This window comes from Rhamphochromis longiceps, linkage group LG23, assembly GCF_057381845.1.
Source record: "Rhamphochromis longiceps isolate RC_006_pf linkage group LG23, R_longiceps_female_GT1.1, whole genome shotgun sequence".
NCBI classification, from domain to species: Eukaryota; Metazoa; Chordata; class Actinopteri; order Cichliformes; family Cichlidae; genus Rhamphochromis; species Rhamphochromis longiceps.
This window is the reverse complement of record NC_140578.1, coordinates 423,652-441,422: the sequence shown is the minus strand read 5'-3', so window position 1 is coordinate 441,422 and position 17,771 is coordinate 423,652. Positions and strand designations below refer to the sequence as shown.

General features: G+C 42.1%; 2 protein-coding genes across 3 annotated transcripts; both read right to left on the bottom strand.

Annotated features, from left to right (window-relative positions):
* Nucleotides 1–936: 936 nt before the first annotated feature.
* LOC146640859 (claudin-7-like) lies at nucleotides 937–5,927 on the bottom strand. Of its 2 annotated transcripts, XM_085397366.1 has the most exons (5): nucleotides 5,295–5,927; nucleotides 2,171–5,143; nucleotides 1,797–1,961; nucleotides 1,601–1,679; nucleotides 937–1,514 (listed from the first exon to the last, which is right to left on the bottom strand). In XM_085397366.1, exons 2-5 carry the CDS (start codon nucleotides 2,370–2,372, stop codon nucleotides 1,352–1,354), a joined length of 609 nt encoding a protein of 202 aa, XP_085253492.1. In that variant the 5' UTR covers nucleotides 2,373–5,143; nucleotides 5,295–5,927; the 3' UTR covers nucleotides 937–1,351. The 2 variants fall into 2 exon arrangements, with proteins under 2 accessions (XP_085253492.1, XP_085253491.1); XM_085397365.1 differs by having other exon boundaries at nucleotides 2,171–5,927.
* Nucleotides 5,928–10,083: 4,156 nt separating this feature from the next.
* On the bottom strand, nucleotides 10,084–11,610 carry LOC146640858 (claudin-7-like). Its single transcript, XM_085397367.1, has 4 exons — nucleotides 11,303–11,610; nucleotides 10,950–11,114; nucleotides 10,740–10,812; nucleotides 10,084–10,642 (listed from the first exon to the last, which is right to left on the bottom strand). Exons 1-4 carry the CDS (start codon nucleotides 11,502–11,504, stop codon nucleotides 10,477–10,479), a joined length of 606 nt encoding a protein of 201 aa, XP_085253493.1. The 5' UTR covers nucleotides 11,505–11,610; the 3' UTR covers nucleotides 10,084–10,476.
* Between the last annotated feature and the right edge of the window lie 6,161 nt (nucleotides 11,611–17,771).

Genomic DNA, 17,771 nt, shown 5'->3' with positions numbered 1-17,771 from the left:
CATGTTAAACTTATGGCACTGTGTTTATTTTACAGCTGTGGTGGTTAGCAAGCAGAGTATTACTGAAAACTGGAATCTGAATAATATTTTAAATTATGCGACCACAGTTGCTCCCAGACAGTAAGAACAGCGACTGACAAAACTGAATCAATAACGACAAATATTACAAAGTTACAAAATGTAACAAAACAGTTATAAATATCCCTGCAGATAACACAAGTTCAATTTATATGGTGGAAACTGAGGCGCCCTCTTACCAAACTGTAAAGCTTGTTATTTTCTCTGCAGAGGACGTGCACGATGAAGCTTGTGCACGATGAAGGGTGTGCACGATGAAGGGTGTGCACGATGAAGCTTGTGCACGATGAAGGGTGTGCACGATGAAGGGTGTGCACGATGAAGGATGTGCACGATGAAGGATGTGTACGACTACTGCCGTGTGACTGTTCATTAGATGGAGGAGCTGTACAGCCAGACGGCCACGGTCAGGAATCATTTCCTGTGTGGCTCAGTGGCGCATTTGGGTAATCTCAGTCTCTCGCTGAGCGTGCTCCTGTGATTGGCCAGCACGTCATGGAGCGTTGTCCTTATCTTGGACAACATCCGCCTCTCTGACACCACCTTAGCTCCGTCCACTCAGCATTCCTGGCCGTGCAAATCAGTTTATTGAGTTTGTTGCCACCTGCGACACTTAACCTGCTGCCCCAGCATGCAACAGCGTAGAGGATGACGCTGGCTAGACTACTGAAGAGTATGCAGCTGATACATGATGCTTTTGTATTGTTGCACGTATGGCACAACCTCCAAATTCTCCCTCCATTAAAAAGTGCAGTGGCTTCATGGTTGTGGGTTTTTGTTTTTGTCAGCATCTAATAATAAATAACAAACTTAAATAACTTCATATAAAGTTTGTCTTCACAAAGGCACCTTTTTAAAATGTTCAAGCTTTAAATATCATTGATCAAACACAGGAAAACCCAGACGAGAAAAAAAACAAAAACAAAACAATTTTATTTAATTATGCAAACAATAAAAAAACTGACAAGTTACGAAATGAATCACACACTTTAGACACAAACAGATCAAAGTACAACAGAAAGTACTGCACTTTATGGCCACACTTTAAATTATGAAAGCAAATCTTATTTAAAGCTTATTATAAACGTGATGATTTTATAAGAGTGCAGGAGGACGACAGGGTCCTTCACTAACATAAATCTGTAATTACAGAAGAAATTTCAATGTTGAACCTTCACATCTTTACTGTGGGAAACAACACACGACGACCGATCCTGATGTGACCTCATTATTCAGTGAATGTAGAAAGTTTTTTCTTCTTCTTTGCTTTCAACTAGACGTAGTTGGACTTTGGATCACTGGTGGGAAGCAGACGGCTGGAGCTTATGGACACCGAGGACATGGTCGTGCATCTCCGACAGCTCAGGAAAGCACCACCAGTCAGAGTGAGCAGTCCACCGGCCCAGCTCACAAACACGGCATTACCAAACTCAGATCTGCCGGAGAGAGCAAATAAACACTAACTTAGCGTGCTGCATGTTTGCTCACAGGGTTCATGTGTGACGATATGTGTCAGCTGTACCTGATTAGAGGAGGCGAATGATAAAAGTTCTGAAGAACAACTTTGACAAACCAGGAGGTGATGATGATGGTCAATAAACCTAATCACAGACAGCACATGATATTGTCCATCACTGCAGCCCATTGTTGTGAATACATTAGTCGTCTCTCCACTCATTTAATTTTGGTTTCATGTGTTAGTTTAGATCTGAACACACCTGAGAGCATGAACATGATTCCCCCAATCATCGCTGTCACAGATTTGCTCTGCGAGGCACCGTCCATGAAGTGGGTGCACTTCATCCCCACTGTGGAGACGAGCATTGCCAGAGCAGAGAGGAAGAGGCTGAGTGGCAACGCTATCCTGGTTGCTTGAATCTCATCTAAAGGAAACAGAAGCACAAATATGGGAACGTTTGCTAAACTGTAAATGTAGATTATACATTAAATATCAGATTTAGAACATTTTTGCTTGCAAAAGCTCAACAAAAAGCTGGAAGTAATTCCACACAAACATTTTTACTTTGTCAAAAAGAGACATTTCTGACTAATTACAGCCCCTGTTGTAAGCTGGGGTGCAATCCAAACCTACCTGGCAGTTTGATAAAGGAATGGTAAATTTCACAGGTGGCTCTGTCTTGGACTCCACCACAGGACATCCATAAGCCCTCATAGGAGCGGTGCTTGCCCTGGACCAGCTTCTTCCAGTCCACCATAAAAGTGGCAGCAGCAGTGGCACCGACTCCGACCAGGGAGAGAAAAAATCCAAGCAGCTGTAATCCAGATGCGGCCATCTTATCCAGCAGAGGAGTTAACTTAATCGACGAGTCCTGAAACGTCTTTGGGAATGTCCAAATGATCTGAAATGCTGATGAGTGCCGCTGAAGTCAGTAGTCGCTCGTAGTTGCTCACAGTTATGCGTGAGCGCTGCTGCCTCCTGTTTTTAAAGTCCAAGATGCGTCACGCTCTAGATCCCTTTTTCCTCCTGCAGCCGTTGATGGGAAGAAAATGTTCCAGGAAGTCTTATCTTGCTAATTAACTAATGATGATAACATAGATTACACTGACATCCTAAGGAAAGACCGCCATAACATGTTTGAACAAATACGAAAAAGATTCCTCTTCTTTGGATGAGTCCTCCTGATGACCTCCATGAGTAGAAGTTTAATATTTAGCATTTAATATGTTTCTGCAAATCTGGCCTGATGATCAAACTGGGTCTCAAAGTGCACAGACACAAGAATGGATTTCAAGATCGGTGCAAATCTGATTTTTCTGCAGTTTCACTTTGCATCAAACATGTGCTTCAGGTGTGGCGCATGCCTAGTGCATTTAACCTGCACCTATATGAGACTGCAACAGGCTACGTGCAGGGAACTAAACTGTGAGCCCATCACACAACAATGGCCTGATTATCTAACGGGTTTCAATATGTATTTATTGGATGCATCTTTGGGTTGATGTACGATACAAAACATACTTTAAACTTTAAGCTTTGCATGATTCAAACTGTGCTGAGATCTACATTTTTAAGTATAATTTTACAGTGAATGAAGAAAATAAGCAGAGTTACTTTAAGGCAGCACATCTTACACATGCAAACATTTGTTGAATTTATTCTGTAACTTCTGTGTTGCATGCTTCAACTGATAAACTATTGCACAAGCACAATTTACAATGCACAGTACTGTACATTCTGAGTCCCACGAGATCCATTAAAGATGATCTTTGAACCAAACATTTGAACGTCAGCGTCCTCATTGTCATTCCTTTCCTCCATTTAACGTAGCAAGCTCGCGCTTACGTGAACAAACTCTTCATTTACTTCAGCAGTTACCAAATTATCTGACCATATTTGGTTCACAAGATGCCTGTTTGTTAACATTTGCATTGCCTGTTAGATTGGATCAGGGTCCAGCCTTTCCTGAAATAAGCACAAACATTTTGCAGCAATTAAAGTTACAGATCCCATCTGAATGTGCCACTTAACTTATTTATTATTCTTTTTTTCTTTCCAGCATTGTTAAGTTTGACTCGCAAGGTCTGCTTGAGTCAAATCTTATTTCCAAGGAAGTTTCTTTTGTTGTTGCCTGCAGGCAGAAGATGTTGGTGACAGCAGCAGGAAGGATGTTTTTGTGCCACATGACTTTTTAAATTACTTATTTTTAACAAATGATTGCACCAAGAAGTCGACACAACGGTCCGCACAGTTTGACACTTTTTAACCTTTCTTTAACTCCACACTGTAGTCAGTCGAGTTTTGCTTGGAGCATCAAGCTGGAGATTTCATTGTTTTTACCATCTTTCAAAATCTGTCTTCGTGCTAACGATCCTGTACGCAGACAGACCCTCCACTATGATAAAGTACACAGGACTGGTATTAGCTTTTTAACCTGTTTATAGCCTCATACTGTTTTCTATTTTTTGGTGCCTCAGAGGTCAAACCATCATCGGGGCGCTGCATCATCACTAATGTAGCACCCAACTCACGTAGCTCAAATTCAAATTTTATTTGTCACGTACACAGTCATACACAGTACGATATGCAGTGAAATGCTTAGACAACTGCTCGTGAGCTAAAAAAAAAAGAAAAGAAGAAAAGGCTATGAATAAGATAGGAAATAAATATGAAAATTAGGAAGGAATAAAACAAAATATGAAAATTTAAGTTAAAAATGAAATAACTGTACAACACAAATTAGAATGAAGTTATTTCATTTTTAACTTTAATTTTTATATTTTATTTTTTTATATATTATTTTATAGCTCAGGATTAACTCTCGGTTAAGGTGATGATAGTACTATGAGCGGGGCCCTGGTACGTTACTTAATTTTACTGGTAAACAGCAGAAACAATTAACCAGTTTTAACCTTTGTACTTAGAAGTCTTAGAAAGTCGAATTTCCCAGAGGAACCCACCCGAGGGATTAATAAAGTTCTATCTTATCTTATCTTATCTTATCTTGTCTTGATATTGGCGGTGCCTCCACTCAGTGAAAATAATGAGTTCTGTTTAATCTTCACTAAGAATCATGAATTTATCTAACATGTTAACCCGTTGTTACTTTGTAGTAACCGTTACCACTTACAAACTCTGTAAATAATAATTATGACACAAAACTTTAAATTCAAAATGTATTTAGTCAAAATAAAGTACGATTTAAAAAAACATACAATATTCCAAGTTCTGAAGCGTTTCCTTACAATTCAATTGGATGTTTTCTCTTCACACTCACAGTCAATGTTTTAGAAAACACATTTATCCCACAATCCTTTTAAGTTCAGTTCAGATTTGTAACCTTTGCGAGCTCATGTACTGAAACCGTTGCAGGCCTGGTCGTTGCTCGGGCTCGATGGGCCAGAAAACACACAAACGGCCGCTTCACTTGTTAAACAAGCAGAAAAACAAAACGCACGTGCTCAGGTCTACTCCCAAATCCGTTGGGCTAAATGCGAGGGCGAGCTGAGGGGCAGGCTCGCTTTGTGACCGGCAACGCTGCTGAGTACACTGGGACAAACCCACGGAAATCCTATCCACAGCAGAAGGGTCCAGAGGATTCCTCCACTGTGCGTTAGAGATTACTATTTAGTTTCGTAGAGTAATCTGTAGCTTACTACTCGGCATACATAGCTATTGCTGGCTCTAAAATGCTAACATGATACATTTTAAGTTCTTCTACATTCTGTTTAAGCTCAATACTACATTCAGTACTCACTCATCACAGGGTAAACAGCGCATAGCAGGAAGGTAAATAGCCTGTGAGCGCTTTACACATTCACACACTGGTGATGGCAGCTACATTGCAGCCACAGCCACCCTGGGGCGCACTGACAGAGGCGAGGCTGCCGGACACTGGCGCCACCAGTAGGCAGCAACGGGTGAAGTGTCTCGCCCAAGGACACAACGACCGAGACTGTCCGAGCCGAGGCTCGAACCGGCAACCGTCCGATTACAAGGCGAACTCCCAACTCTTGAGCCACGATCGCCGGTAGACTCTGCATCCACGGCTATTGTTTTTGACTATTCTCCCGTTAGCTCGCCATCCTCCTCCGGTAACGTGCAGCTGCCGACTCTCACCAGTTTAGTTAGTGCTTATTTTTCTTTCGCCTCGCTTAGATCCCGCCTTCCTTACGTCTGATTGGACAATAGGTTTACATCACCCAATGGGATAGACGAAAATACAAGATTGACAAGCCAAAATGAACTCGTAAAACAACTTGCAGCAAATACAAAGTTTTCCTTGTTTCACATTAGAAAACAAACCTTTGGTTTTCTTGTAACTTTTAACTCCGTGAACACTTAAATTATGATTGACTTCTATTTATTGTGATTTTAAACACGTTTTTAATGCATTTGAATTCTTTTTTTGTTTTTTAAACACATGTGAAATATTTACAATAAAGTCTTTACATGACAATGTTTATATCCTTTTAACCTGTAGGGTCTAAAATAGATATTTGAGACCAGGCTACACTAATAATCCTGGTAACAGAGTGTATGAACTTACCGTAAATCCTGGACTACAGAGCGCACCTGATTAAAAGCTGCATGCTCTAATTGTAGGAAGAAAATCAATTTTGTACTTGTACAGGCCGCACCGTATGCGTTTCACCTGTAATATGAGATATCTACACAGAAATATTACACGTGAGGATTTTTAACGTTTAATTTAATCCGTAAGGTAACATAAACATGGTAACAAGTACAAGTACAAGCTGCAGTGTTCACAGTGTGGGGGGAAAGTAGCGGCTTATGACCCGAAAACGACGGTATTTGTGTTGATCAAACTGTAACACTAAAATGACATCACCTTGGTTGAGTAGGTTATGACATTTATAAAATAAAAAAATGACAAAGTGAAACAAAGATTTCATTCCAGGCTCGATTCAGTCCCTCCCTCCACGGAGAGCTGGGACGTCTGGCCCACGTCTGCCCTGACTGTGATGCACCTCTCAGGCAAAGAATTCACTGTGTGTGGATATTCAGATTGCTTATAATAAGCCTGCTTATTATGAATAAAAGTCATGCAGGTCTCAAAAAAGAAGGGAAACAAAGAGACACGTTAACATGATGGAAATGAAAAGCAAAACATTTCAATAATGAGAAAGTTTTATGAATGAATAAAACAGCAAAAACAAGGATTAACAAATGAGTCTGATAAATAAGCAAAAGTAGAAAAAAAAAGAGCTTCAACAAAACGTTCCCAGTGTGAAGCAGGAAGCTGCTGGGAGGCTGACCTCAGTGACGTTTTGGCAGGATGTGGCACCAAAAGCTTTTGAAAACAATAACTTTTTAAAGGGAACAGTTCTGTATTTCACAGGTGCAGATGAGCTTTGTTGTGTGTGTGTGTGTGTGTGTGTGTGTGTGTGTGTGTGTGTGTGTGTGTGTGTGTGTGTGTGTGTGTGTGTGTGTGTGTGTGTGTGTGTGTGTGTGTGTGTGTGTGTGTGTGTGGACACTTTCTATGTGTCTGTTTGGTTGATATTTATACCTTATTGGAAAATGTTTCAATTGCCTTTAAGCAGCCGGAAGGAAAGTTCGTCCTTATGTGTGGATGAATTTATGTTTGGATTGCATCAGTAGATGGCGCTAAAACCACAGAGCTCACTCACCTGCAGCTGAAGAGAATATCCTCCTGAGAACAAGGACATTTCTGTCCTCTGTAATGGAAATTTGTTTTTGGTCTATATCCAAGTCCGATGCATTTAGCAGACGACATCCTGGGCTTACCACTGACATCTGGTGTGTTTGGGTGGTAAACAGGAAGAAAATCACACAAAAGTTAAACTCTTTGTTCCCGGATCCTCAGGAGGAAATATTGAGGAGCTCCATCTCTCCTGTCTGATCAGATGATGTTCTCAGTTCCACAGTTTCGTTTTCACTTCATATAGACAGATGTTTGTCTTTCTGACATTCAGTCCAATGAATTTAAATAACCAGCTGTAGACATGCCAGTAAGTGTTGAGGGGCACCAGTCATATAAGCTGCCATACACTGGTTGTGCATATGTGTGATATGTACATGACACAGCTGGAAAAACAAATGTTGGTGTGAGCATGTAAACATCAGTGATCATCAGAGCACACCCTGAAACCTTTTATCACACCATTAGCATCCACATGTTACCCTAATGACCCCTCTGCACAGAAACAGACACAGCACACCTGGGCAGTGACCTGTAGGAGCAGCTTGAGGTTTCTGAATATCTGAAAGGGTTTGCTGGGTTTCAACGACTCATTAAGAAACTGAAAATTCACTTTTTCATGGGTTTACAAGTGTGGGGGTCCCACTCTGGGCAGGGACACAACTGGCTCAAAGATCCACTTTACCCACTATTAAATACTTGTTTGAAAACAAATAATTACAATAAAACTTCTGAAGCTAAGTGAAACTGTATATAGCAGATGTACATGAAGGTCCTTCACCACTGCAGCTTCTGCTTATATGTCTGACCTACACACACACATGCATATATGTTCCTTATTTAAGAATCTCTGGGTTCCTACAAATGAAGAATCTCGATACATAATTACTAAAGTGTTCCTGGATCAAATCAAATCAAATCACTTTTATTGTCACATCACATGTGCAGGTACATTGGTACAGCACATGTGAGTGAAATTCTTGTGTGCGAGCTTCACAAGCAACAGAGTTGTGCAAAATACAATAATGTAAACAAGCAAAATACAAGAATGGCTACATCTGAAACTAATAAATATATGTACAATATATAATATATAATACAATATATAATAGTATATGCAGAGAACACGTTCACGTAATGATTCATCAGTTAGATCAGATGTAATTATCTACAGATGACTCACTGAAAGAGGTTGGTAGCCTCGTTAATCACAAACAGGGACACGCAGCTCTGCAGGATTCGTGAGTGTTTATTTACGGTTCCCAGCTCACAGCTCCGCCCTGCTCTCCACCCTCCTCTGGGCCCCAGCAGCTACTCAAATAGGAAAGGAATGATGGAGGGTCATCTGTGGGGGCCACACCCAAACCCGCTGCTCCACTCCTCCCCTGCAGCTGAGCCACAAACCACACCTCGCCACAGTGCAGTTGTGAAACAGGAATGCTACACAATACAAATCCAACAAGGTGGCACCTCCAAAGTGGCCACAGAATTAGTCATATGATCCGTCAGCTCTGCTAGTGTTGAACAAGGGGCAGTTAAGGATTACTTATCGGTGTTCCTGTAGAGAAATTTGGGTGGAGGACATTTATTTATTTATTGGAGCAACGACAAGTAACAGCAAGCTGTCCAGTGCTGGATCCTCTATAGAATAAAACTATTTATCTGATTCAAATTGTTGTTCTCAGCAGTCGAGTTAGACATGAACAAACGAGCACAGTAACATCAAATATCCATTAACTGCTTTATTTGATCCCATTTTGCTTTGTCACAATCAGCATCGCAGCGGCACACAGTCGCTCCCAGACACGGCCTGCATCCACTCACGTCCACATCCGCTCTTTGTTATGTTTCGAGTGAAGAGTGAGCGAATTTCTCCCCACTGTGACTCAGAAACTCGGAAGCAAACGAACTCTCACCTGTGTTAATCTTCTCACTCTTGCTAATTATTTAATCGAACGAGGCATTCGCGTATCCCTCACACTCGGGACGCAGCCCAGTCTCATGACATGAACATGAACCAAAGTCGGTAAACAGCTTCTGTTTTTGTGTATTTGCCTCCTGAAAATGCAGCTTATAGTCAAATCTCATCAGTTATCACTTACTTCCTAAACAATGGCAGTGCTTATCTTAAACCCACTAAATGCTGACTGAATGCAGCAAGTAGGTTTCTCTGAGAGCGACCTTGGCAACTCTTATATGGTCCTAATGGTCTGGAGTAATGGGCTTAATGACAGTATCTGTGAAAGGAAGGAAAGTATGACATCATTACTCGTACACGGCGGCGCTTAAGATAAGTACTGCCTGGTTACAGTAAACAAGTCTTATGAATGTTTATGCAGTTTTGTGCTGACATTATGGCGTCACATCTGACTGACAGCAGCTGATATCCACAGTGAACGATCCTTTGGTGCTGTGGGAACGGGACTGCTGGTCAGGTCTGAGCTCGCTTCTCCAGCCACATCACCTTGCCACAGTAACATAGCTTCACATTAGGATGATGTTTAAAAATGTATTTCAATGATCTGAGCCTTATCAGTTAATAATAATAAGAAGAAGAATCTTGGTTGGTGGTTATTATCTATCAAATCGATGATGTCTTTTTGTCTTTGTGAGTTTCTATAGATGATTTAACTGCATTAATGTTTCATATGTGTAGATGTTTTGTTGCACGTGTTTCTGTCTTTCAGTTCTGCCCACTTGCTTCTGATTTGTTGATTTCATGTAACCTGTCAGGTACTCTGCAGAAACTTAGCCTGTGCGGCTAATTAAAAACAGGAAAACACAGATTATAAAAAACAACATTATTTTATTTTTCTTCTCAAAATATACAAAATGTTATCTGATCAGGGGAAGCATCACAGATACAAATAAACACATAAAACACACACAAACAAATCCGTATATCGGAAAAGTATCAGAAATGACGCTGTCTCCACTTTACATGCGGCCACACTTCAAACTATTAAAAACTGTTTGTCTTCAGTGCTACTATGAAGAAACTCCACCTGACATGCTCACTTGTATATTTATCGATTTGTGGACTTTTTCAGACTTTAAACTTTGAACCCTGACATCTTTACAGCAGGAGAAACCAGAGCTGTGGTGGCATTTAAACCCAGGACAAAGGAGATTCAAAGGAGTTTCTTCTGAGCGATCCTCACTCCGATCTCAAAGACCTCTCAGTGAATGGACGTATTCTTTAAATAATCCACAAAGGGAAACCGGCTCCTTCTTCAGGTTCTTGTGGCCTTTTCAACTAGACGTAGTTGGACTTGGAGTGATTGGTAGAAAGAAAGTGGCTGGAGCTCATGGACACTGGAGGGTTGGTCCTCCAGCATCTCCGACAGCTCAGGAAAGCACCACCGGCCGCAGTGAGGAGTCCACCAACCCAGCTCACAAACACGGCATTACCAAACTCAGGTCTGCCAAAAAGAGCAGAGCAACATTAATGTAGCACACTGCGTGTTTATTTACAATGTGTATGCATATGTGTGTGTGTGTGTGTCTTGATGACAGTACCTAAACAGCTTGTGTCCACTGTAAGAAAGAACCATGTTGACAAACCAGGAGGTGATGATGATGGTCAACACGCCTAATGAAAGAAAACATCTTTGATCATTGCAGCACTCATGGATCCTGACCCACCTGTTCACTACAATAACAGCCGCTCTCAGCTGCTAACTTCATTATGACTTCTGTCTTCAGTCTGAGCACAGGCTTTGGACACACCTGAAAGTATGAACGTGATTCCTCCGATCATCGCTATCATGGATTTGCTCTTTGGCACACCGTCCATGAAGTGGGTGCACTTCATCCCCACTGTGGAGATGAGTACAGCCAGAGCAGAGAGGAGGAGGCTGACCGGCAGCACTGCCCTGGTAACCTGAATCTCAGCTGCGGCGAACAGAAGCACAAATATCGGTAAGAAATCGTAGCTTTATTACACCGGTGAGAGAAAGAGATTTGGTTTGTTCTCTGATGGCTCGGTGGCTAAAATCCAAAGAAGTAACTGTAACTACATTTACTTTACCCAAAAAGCAGCGTCTTGCTTTGAGATGATTGTAGGTGCGATGCAAACTTACTCGGCATTTTCAGGATGGACTGATAAATTTCACAGGTCATTCTGTCTTGAACACCAGCGCAGGACATCCATAAGCCCTCATAGGAGCGGTGCTTGCCCTGGACCAGCTTCTTCCAGTCCACCATAACAGTGGCGGCAACAGTGGCAGCGACTCCGACCAGAGAGAGAAAAAAGCCGAGGAGCTGCAGTCCGGACGCGGCCATGTTATCCAGCAGATTAATAAGTCCTGAGACTTGTTGTGAGATGGAGAACAGTGATGAGCAGCCGCTGAAGTCAGTAGTTGCTGATTTAAAGGAGTCCCTCCCTTGTAGTTGCTCAGACCTTTGTGTGAGCGCGCTGCTGCCTCCTGTTTTTAAAGTGTAAGGGTGAGGCCCCCTTTTTCCTTCCGCAGCCTTTGATGGGAAGAACGTTTTCCTGGAAGTGGTATCGGGCTAATTAAGTGATGACTGGATCACACCGACTATTCTAAAGAAGAGTCGCTTCAACATCACGTGGCCTTTGCAGTTCTTTGCTTAGGCTCCTATCAAAATAAGCCAAATGGGAAATCAGTTCACGATTTCTTTATTATCTTCTTTCAAATAATTCAGAAAGTCCCTTTTTAATAGTTCAGTTGTTTCTTTTTCAAACAAACAATAAAAACGGTCTTTGGAAGACACCTCCTGATGTCTGTCTTAACTTTTGAGCCTACAAATCTGCAGAAATGTAATATTAGCCTACATGATCCCCTAATTTGTTGTGATGACGATCACCTAATATGTACCCTGCATGTGCCACTACTCTGGACATCAGGGCACTGACTCTCTGATCCAGTATAATCTACGCTGACACAGTTAGCGCCGTATGATCAGCCCTGAGCCGAACAGTCTGCAGGTCAGGTTGCTGGACGCAGTTTCTGAGCTGTCACGGATGAATTGGCCGATTAGTCATGTTGACAGGAAAAGCTTTGGCTAATTCTCATTGCAGCCGCTCAGAGAGTCACAATAGTGTTGTTTCTCTTTTTGGGTTTGTAACATGTATTTGCATTGAAAGCCTGCTAGCCTGTAATCACTGGATCACTGGACTTTTCCATGTTTTGTAAGATGCTGCTGATCTCTGTTGAGGCTTGTGATTTGTCCTCTACTTGTTTTTTAAGGGCACACCTCACCAAGCTGACATTTTGGCCGGTGTTCCCCTAAAAGCTCTTTGGGGATGTCAAACTGTTTCCTTTGACATTTTTTTATGGATTTAACTAAAAACAGACAAATGATTTGTTTTCTTTAAAGAGACGATACTAACTTAGAGGCACAATTGAAAATTGCTTGTTTGCTAAGTCGGGAGAAACTTTGCTCCAGATCACTTTAAGAAATTGCAAGAATGCGTCTTTGGCAGCCAAATATACAGGAATGAAGGATGTCTCAAGGTCTTTGCACAGCGCTGTTCTTGAGTCCCAAACATCCGTTAAAGGTCTTTGAAGCAAACGCTGACGGTCAGCATCCTCATTGTGACTCTTCCTTTGTGATGCACAGCAGCAGGCTCGTGCTTACGTGAACAAACTCTTTATTTTTCCTTTGACAGTTACTAAATTATTCGAGCATATTTGGTTCACAGGATACGTGTTTGTAAACACGTCGCCTGCATCGCCTGCTAGATTGGCTCAGGCTCCGCCCTTTCCTGAAATATGGCTTCATCAAAACATTTTGCTGCAATTCAAGTCCCAGATTTCATCTGACTTTGCCTTAATTACATCACGTCTGTCCTTCCTTTAGCACTTGGGTTATTTATTAATTAACTTATGTAAAGTCTGCTTAGGTCATTGTTTATTTACAAGGAAATAAAGGTCACTGGGGGTCGCGTTATGAGCCTGCAGGGAGCAGATGGTTGGTGACAATATCAGGAAACCCGCTTTTTTGTACCCGTCAAGTATCTGAATTGGCTTCAGCACAACACAGAAGCCTGAAGTGAAACTGTCTGATGAGAAGCCGGCTTCCTTCTATTCTCACAGCAAGTTGAAAGCATATGCCAGCCTGAAGAATAATATGTCATCTTTCATCTAAGCACACGTTATTCCCACTATAATAATACTGTGTTTGTCAGCCTTACTCCATACGAGCAGGGTTTAATAAGGAATGCAGTCTAAAGCTGATGGTTTGTAACTGTGCAGTTAAATATGTGCCATTCAGCAACAGTAGCAGGTTCCAGTGTGTGCTGTGTGTGCAACAAGTGTCCCTAAAAGTAAGAAACGTACAGGTCCATGCTTACTTGTCAGAAAAGCTCTGACTGTTTGGCGCACTGTCAGAAGGCCTTCAGGAGTGTCCTGTGGTGCCTGTGCAGTTGGCAGCAGACCCTTTGAGTCCAGCTGGTTAAAGTTTAAAACATCTTGACATCAATGCGAAATCCCTGCATGGTCACAGGACTTTGCATAGATTCACTGAGTCTGAAAATAAGTGTTTGTGGCCAGATCTCAATGCTCAAATGTAGCAGCTTCTGTGTTTCAGAGGTCTAATATGCATCTGTCACACTGGAAATTAAAGGCCAGCACTGAGAGTGTACTGAATGAAAAAAAAGATTTATGAACTTATAAAGTCACAAGATAAACAATTTTTGGGATTTAGGTTTTATTGATCCAGCGAACACAAAGAAATCCTGGCTATGTCAGAGCCATGCCCCCATCCTCTGGTTTGTCTGGATCCTCCTCCATCATTTGTACAGTTTAAATATTTGCCCAATTCTAACTAAGGTGGTGCAAAATGTCTTGGAAAAAGTTCAAACAGGAGCATCAAAGGCTGGAAAAGTAAGTAGCACTAAAAACAGACAATTAGGGGAACATTTGAATCCCAAAGAGCTTTGAGCTTCTGTAATGTTGTTTGGACCCTTCCTGAGAAGTTTGTGCTGGGATGTGACTCACTGTCCTCCGCTGTTGCCATGGGAACAGTGGTCTGTGACTTTGTTTGGGTATCATAACCTTTTTCCACGTGATTGTCAGTAACTAATGTTTCTCTGCAGAACGTTGCAGATCATCGTTTATTTTTGTGTTTGTGAAAATAGAGTAAGCATCTGTTTCAATCAGCCCACCAGATCCAGCGGCTGGATTCAGACATCTGGACCCTGCAGTCGCTCATCTTTACTCCACTCAGTTTTTCAGCTTTCGTACCAGCACAGACTTTCAAGACTAACATGCTGCCTTCAGCCTCTGTTGGTTATGTAAATGTCTGCCGACACCCACACAGATGGGGCTGCAACTATTTGGAGAATTGTATATTTTTTTTTTTTTTATTGACTCCTGCATCCGACTGGTTAACAAGCCTGGTTTAGCTGATTCAAAAACAGGCTCTGTGAGGACAGTGCAGGGTTGCAGAAAGCAGGAAAGTAGGACTATACAAATACGTATCAAAACTACAAAGAAACTAATTCAAAACTAACTTCTTCAGTCTCAGCTGACTGCAGGTTTCCCAACCCTTTAAACAGTGCATTTGCATAACGACTGAAATGACTGACTGCTTATTAATGATCAAGAAACTGACCTCAGGAAACAATGAGGGGATGCTAATAACTGAGAGGCTGCCATGTGGAGACATGTTTTATGCTCAGATGAGACAAAGACTGAGTTATTTGGCTCCAGGCTTAAAAAGTATGTTTGGAGGAGTAAAAGTGAGGCTTTCAAGCCTGAGAACACCGTACAAACAGTGGTGCAGCCCCAGAGCAGCATCGTGCTCTGGGGCTGTTTTGCTGCCAGTAACGCTGGTGTTGCACAAAGTGGATGATGGAGGAGGACCAACTCCAAATTCAACTTCACCTCTAATCAACAGCTAGACGGCAGAAACTTGGGGACAACTGGGTGTCCCAATAGGACAATGGTCCCAAACACACATCCAAACTAGTGTTATGTTCTTGGAGTGAACGCAACAAGAAAAGTGACCTCCTACTCACACACACCACCCAAGAGCAAAAACAGACTACCTTCCAAAGTGCTATGCAGCCATTTACATTGGCAGCGAGCAAACAAAAAGAATAACAAACAAAAGATCCCTGAAGGGCCCGAAGCTTCCCTGTGAAAACAACAACCAAAAGACAACTTTACCCAAACAGGAGAAAACTGACCCGTACCAGGCTGCTGCAATATAGACACAGTGACAGAGGGACACAAACACTACTTTACAAATCTATTTACAACAGCAATGAACACACACACACACACACACACACACACACACACACACACACACACACACACACACACACACACACACACACACACACACACACACACACACACACACACACACACACACACACACTCACTGATACCAACTGATAAAAGGTTTTAGGCAAAGACCGTCTAAGTAATCAGACCCACAAGTGGTTTATTGGGTGGTGGCTTGGAGCATGGCTGTTGTTAAATACTGCGTGATCAGCCAATTATCCAATCGCAGAGCAGGAATAATTCCACTCAGCCGGCACTGGACTCCAGTAAGACACATCCAGGTGTCCACACCTGAGAGAGAGGAGAGAAAAAGCCCACAGCCATCCTCTGGTGGGAGGAGTCACACACACATGGCCTACGTGATCTTGGGTCATAACACCAGTTTTTGGATAAAGCGGGCAAACTTAAGCTTCTGGAATGAAATCTAAACATGGTCTTTTCTCACTCTTACAGGCGAGCTTTTCAACTTGAACAGTGATAAACAGTAACCTTTACAAAAGGTCGAGCTTACATAAAAGGCAAATAAAAATTCACTGTCACTGAGGGAAAAAAGCTCGATTTTATCACACAGCGACATTCCCTGGAATTACTTCCCAAACAAAGAAAGCAGCACTTATTTTGATTGTTATCGAATTCCAGCAGGCTGTGATTGTTTCCTCTAACAAGTAAAAGTGTTTGTTTGGATGGGAAAAGTCTCAGAAGCAGAAATGCTGTGTTTCACCGGCACACTTTAGGCTGTTTTTCTTGGGATAACAAAATCCTCTGAGATCAGTTTTCTGTTAATGACCTCATTTCCAGCACCTTGTTGTTGAGCAGTGTTGGGGCATTAGTGCTCTGTGTAACATGATAGTAAGTTTTTAAAGCTGCTATATCTTTCTTTAATTTAAATATATATCTATACTTCTTTTAAGCACCATTGTGTCTTTAATGCGATTCTTTATAATCTGATTTGCCGTTTGTGCCCGAGCTGGCCAAACCAGTTTTCACTCTTGAGTTTTCTATTCTGTATCAAGCACACGGTGAGATGTGTGAGCCCAAAACGTGAAAAGCTGACAGGAGCATGCTTCAAAGTAAACTGGTGCAGTGAACAGAAAAGTCCCTGAACCCTGAGTGGACTAAACTGGACTAAACTGCCAGATTAAAGAGTTCAGTCGGTAATTAGCGCAGCTGATCAGAAATACTGCAGGCTTCGCTTCCCGTGAAAACGCAAAGCACCTGCCAAATATCAGTAAACATAGGTTATAACTTTTGATTTAATGGAAAGATTCAAGGATTTCCTTGCAAATACTGAATAATGCAGGCCTTTATCACACAAAGGGAGGAAGCGGGCATCTGGGAGGAGCTACGCTGTAAACTCGTTTCTGAGAAAAGCAGTGAGCCACCAACAACATGACAGCCAAATGTTTTCAACGTGAGCTGCTGGGAGAGAGGAGCAGGAACTGTGGGAGAAAGTTGAACTCGTTCCCTGATTCATTAAGAATGTGAAGTAGCAGTGCACTACAGGGGAATTCTTAAAGAAGCCAACACCTGTTCCAAGAAGATGGGTGACTAAACCAGCCTTTTTTCCACAGCCACAGTCAGACACATGAAGATCAGTGCCACGCTCAAAATCAGGCCACAGTATGTGAGTGAGACGCCATCTAGTGGCATCACTGAGCAAGACGAGGTGCAGGAGGCACCGAGAACACAGTGAGACTGAGGTTTACGGGTTTACAGGGGGACCCGGCAAAATCACCGGACATGTCCGTACGTATTTATGTATACCCCCACACACCGGAGCTAACCACGTTCATTATGCGCACATTCCACTGGCTGATTCAGTGCTAAAGTTTGGCGTGGCACACGCTGGCTCCAGTCCATGAACCAAGTTTTTCTTTGTTCAATCAAAAGAATATTTGCGCAATAAAGCCAAACGACAAAAATGAATTGATCAAAACTTTATTTGGCCCACAAATAATTCATTGCTCCTAACTTGTCTCTGGCTTGAAACATTAACGTTATGTGCGCACATGCTCTCAATGCTTATTGGTTATTTTAGAAAGCTTCATAAAACCGTTCAACAAACGAATGGCGACAGTGAATCTTCTCATGTCCACCAGCTGTAGCACCGATGTAATTCAGAGGGACACATGGTTTCCCTTAAAGATGGTCCAGGCTTCCCCCCTTATAAATGTGCCATTCATTTCCATTGTTAGTTTAATTCCTCGGGGTCCTCTCATACCATGCAGACAATAGCTTTTATTTGAACAGAGCAGATCCCCCAGCTAGTAGGAAATGTTTAGAAACGAAG

What these genes read in the sequence shown, in the direction of transcription:
- LOC146640859 (XM_085397365.1), bottom strand. Translation starts at nt 2,372, where the DNA reads ATGGCCGCATCTGGATTACAGCTGCTTGGATTTTTTCTCTCCCTGGTC. An exon ending in TTCCTTTATCAAACTGCCAG is followed by an intron (nt 1,962 to 2,170) that starts GTAGGTTTGGAT and finishes TGTTTCCTTTAG; the next exon opens with ATGAGATTCAAGCAACCAGG. An exon ending in CATTCGCCTCCTCTAATCAG is followed by an intron (nt 1,515 to 1,600) that starts GTACAGCTGACA and finishes TCTCTCCGGCAG; the next exon opens with ATCTGAGTTTGGTAATGCCG.
- LOC146640858 (XM_085397367.1), bottom strand. Translation starts at nt 11,504, where the DNA reads ATGGCCGCGTCCGGACTGCAGCTCCTCGGCTTTTTTCTCTCTCTGGTC. An exon ending in GTCCATCCTGAAAATGCCGA is followed by an intron (nt 11,115 to 11,302) that starts GTAAGTTTGCAT and finishes TGTTCGCCGCAG; the next exon opens with CTGAGATTCAGGTTACCAGG. An exon ending in AATCACGTTCATACTTTCAG is followed by an intron (nt 10,813 to 10,949) that starts GTGTGTCCAAAG and finishes TTCTTTCATTAG; the next exon opens with GCGTGTTGACCATCATCATC.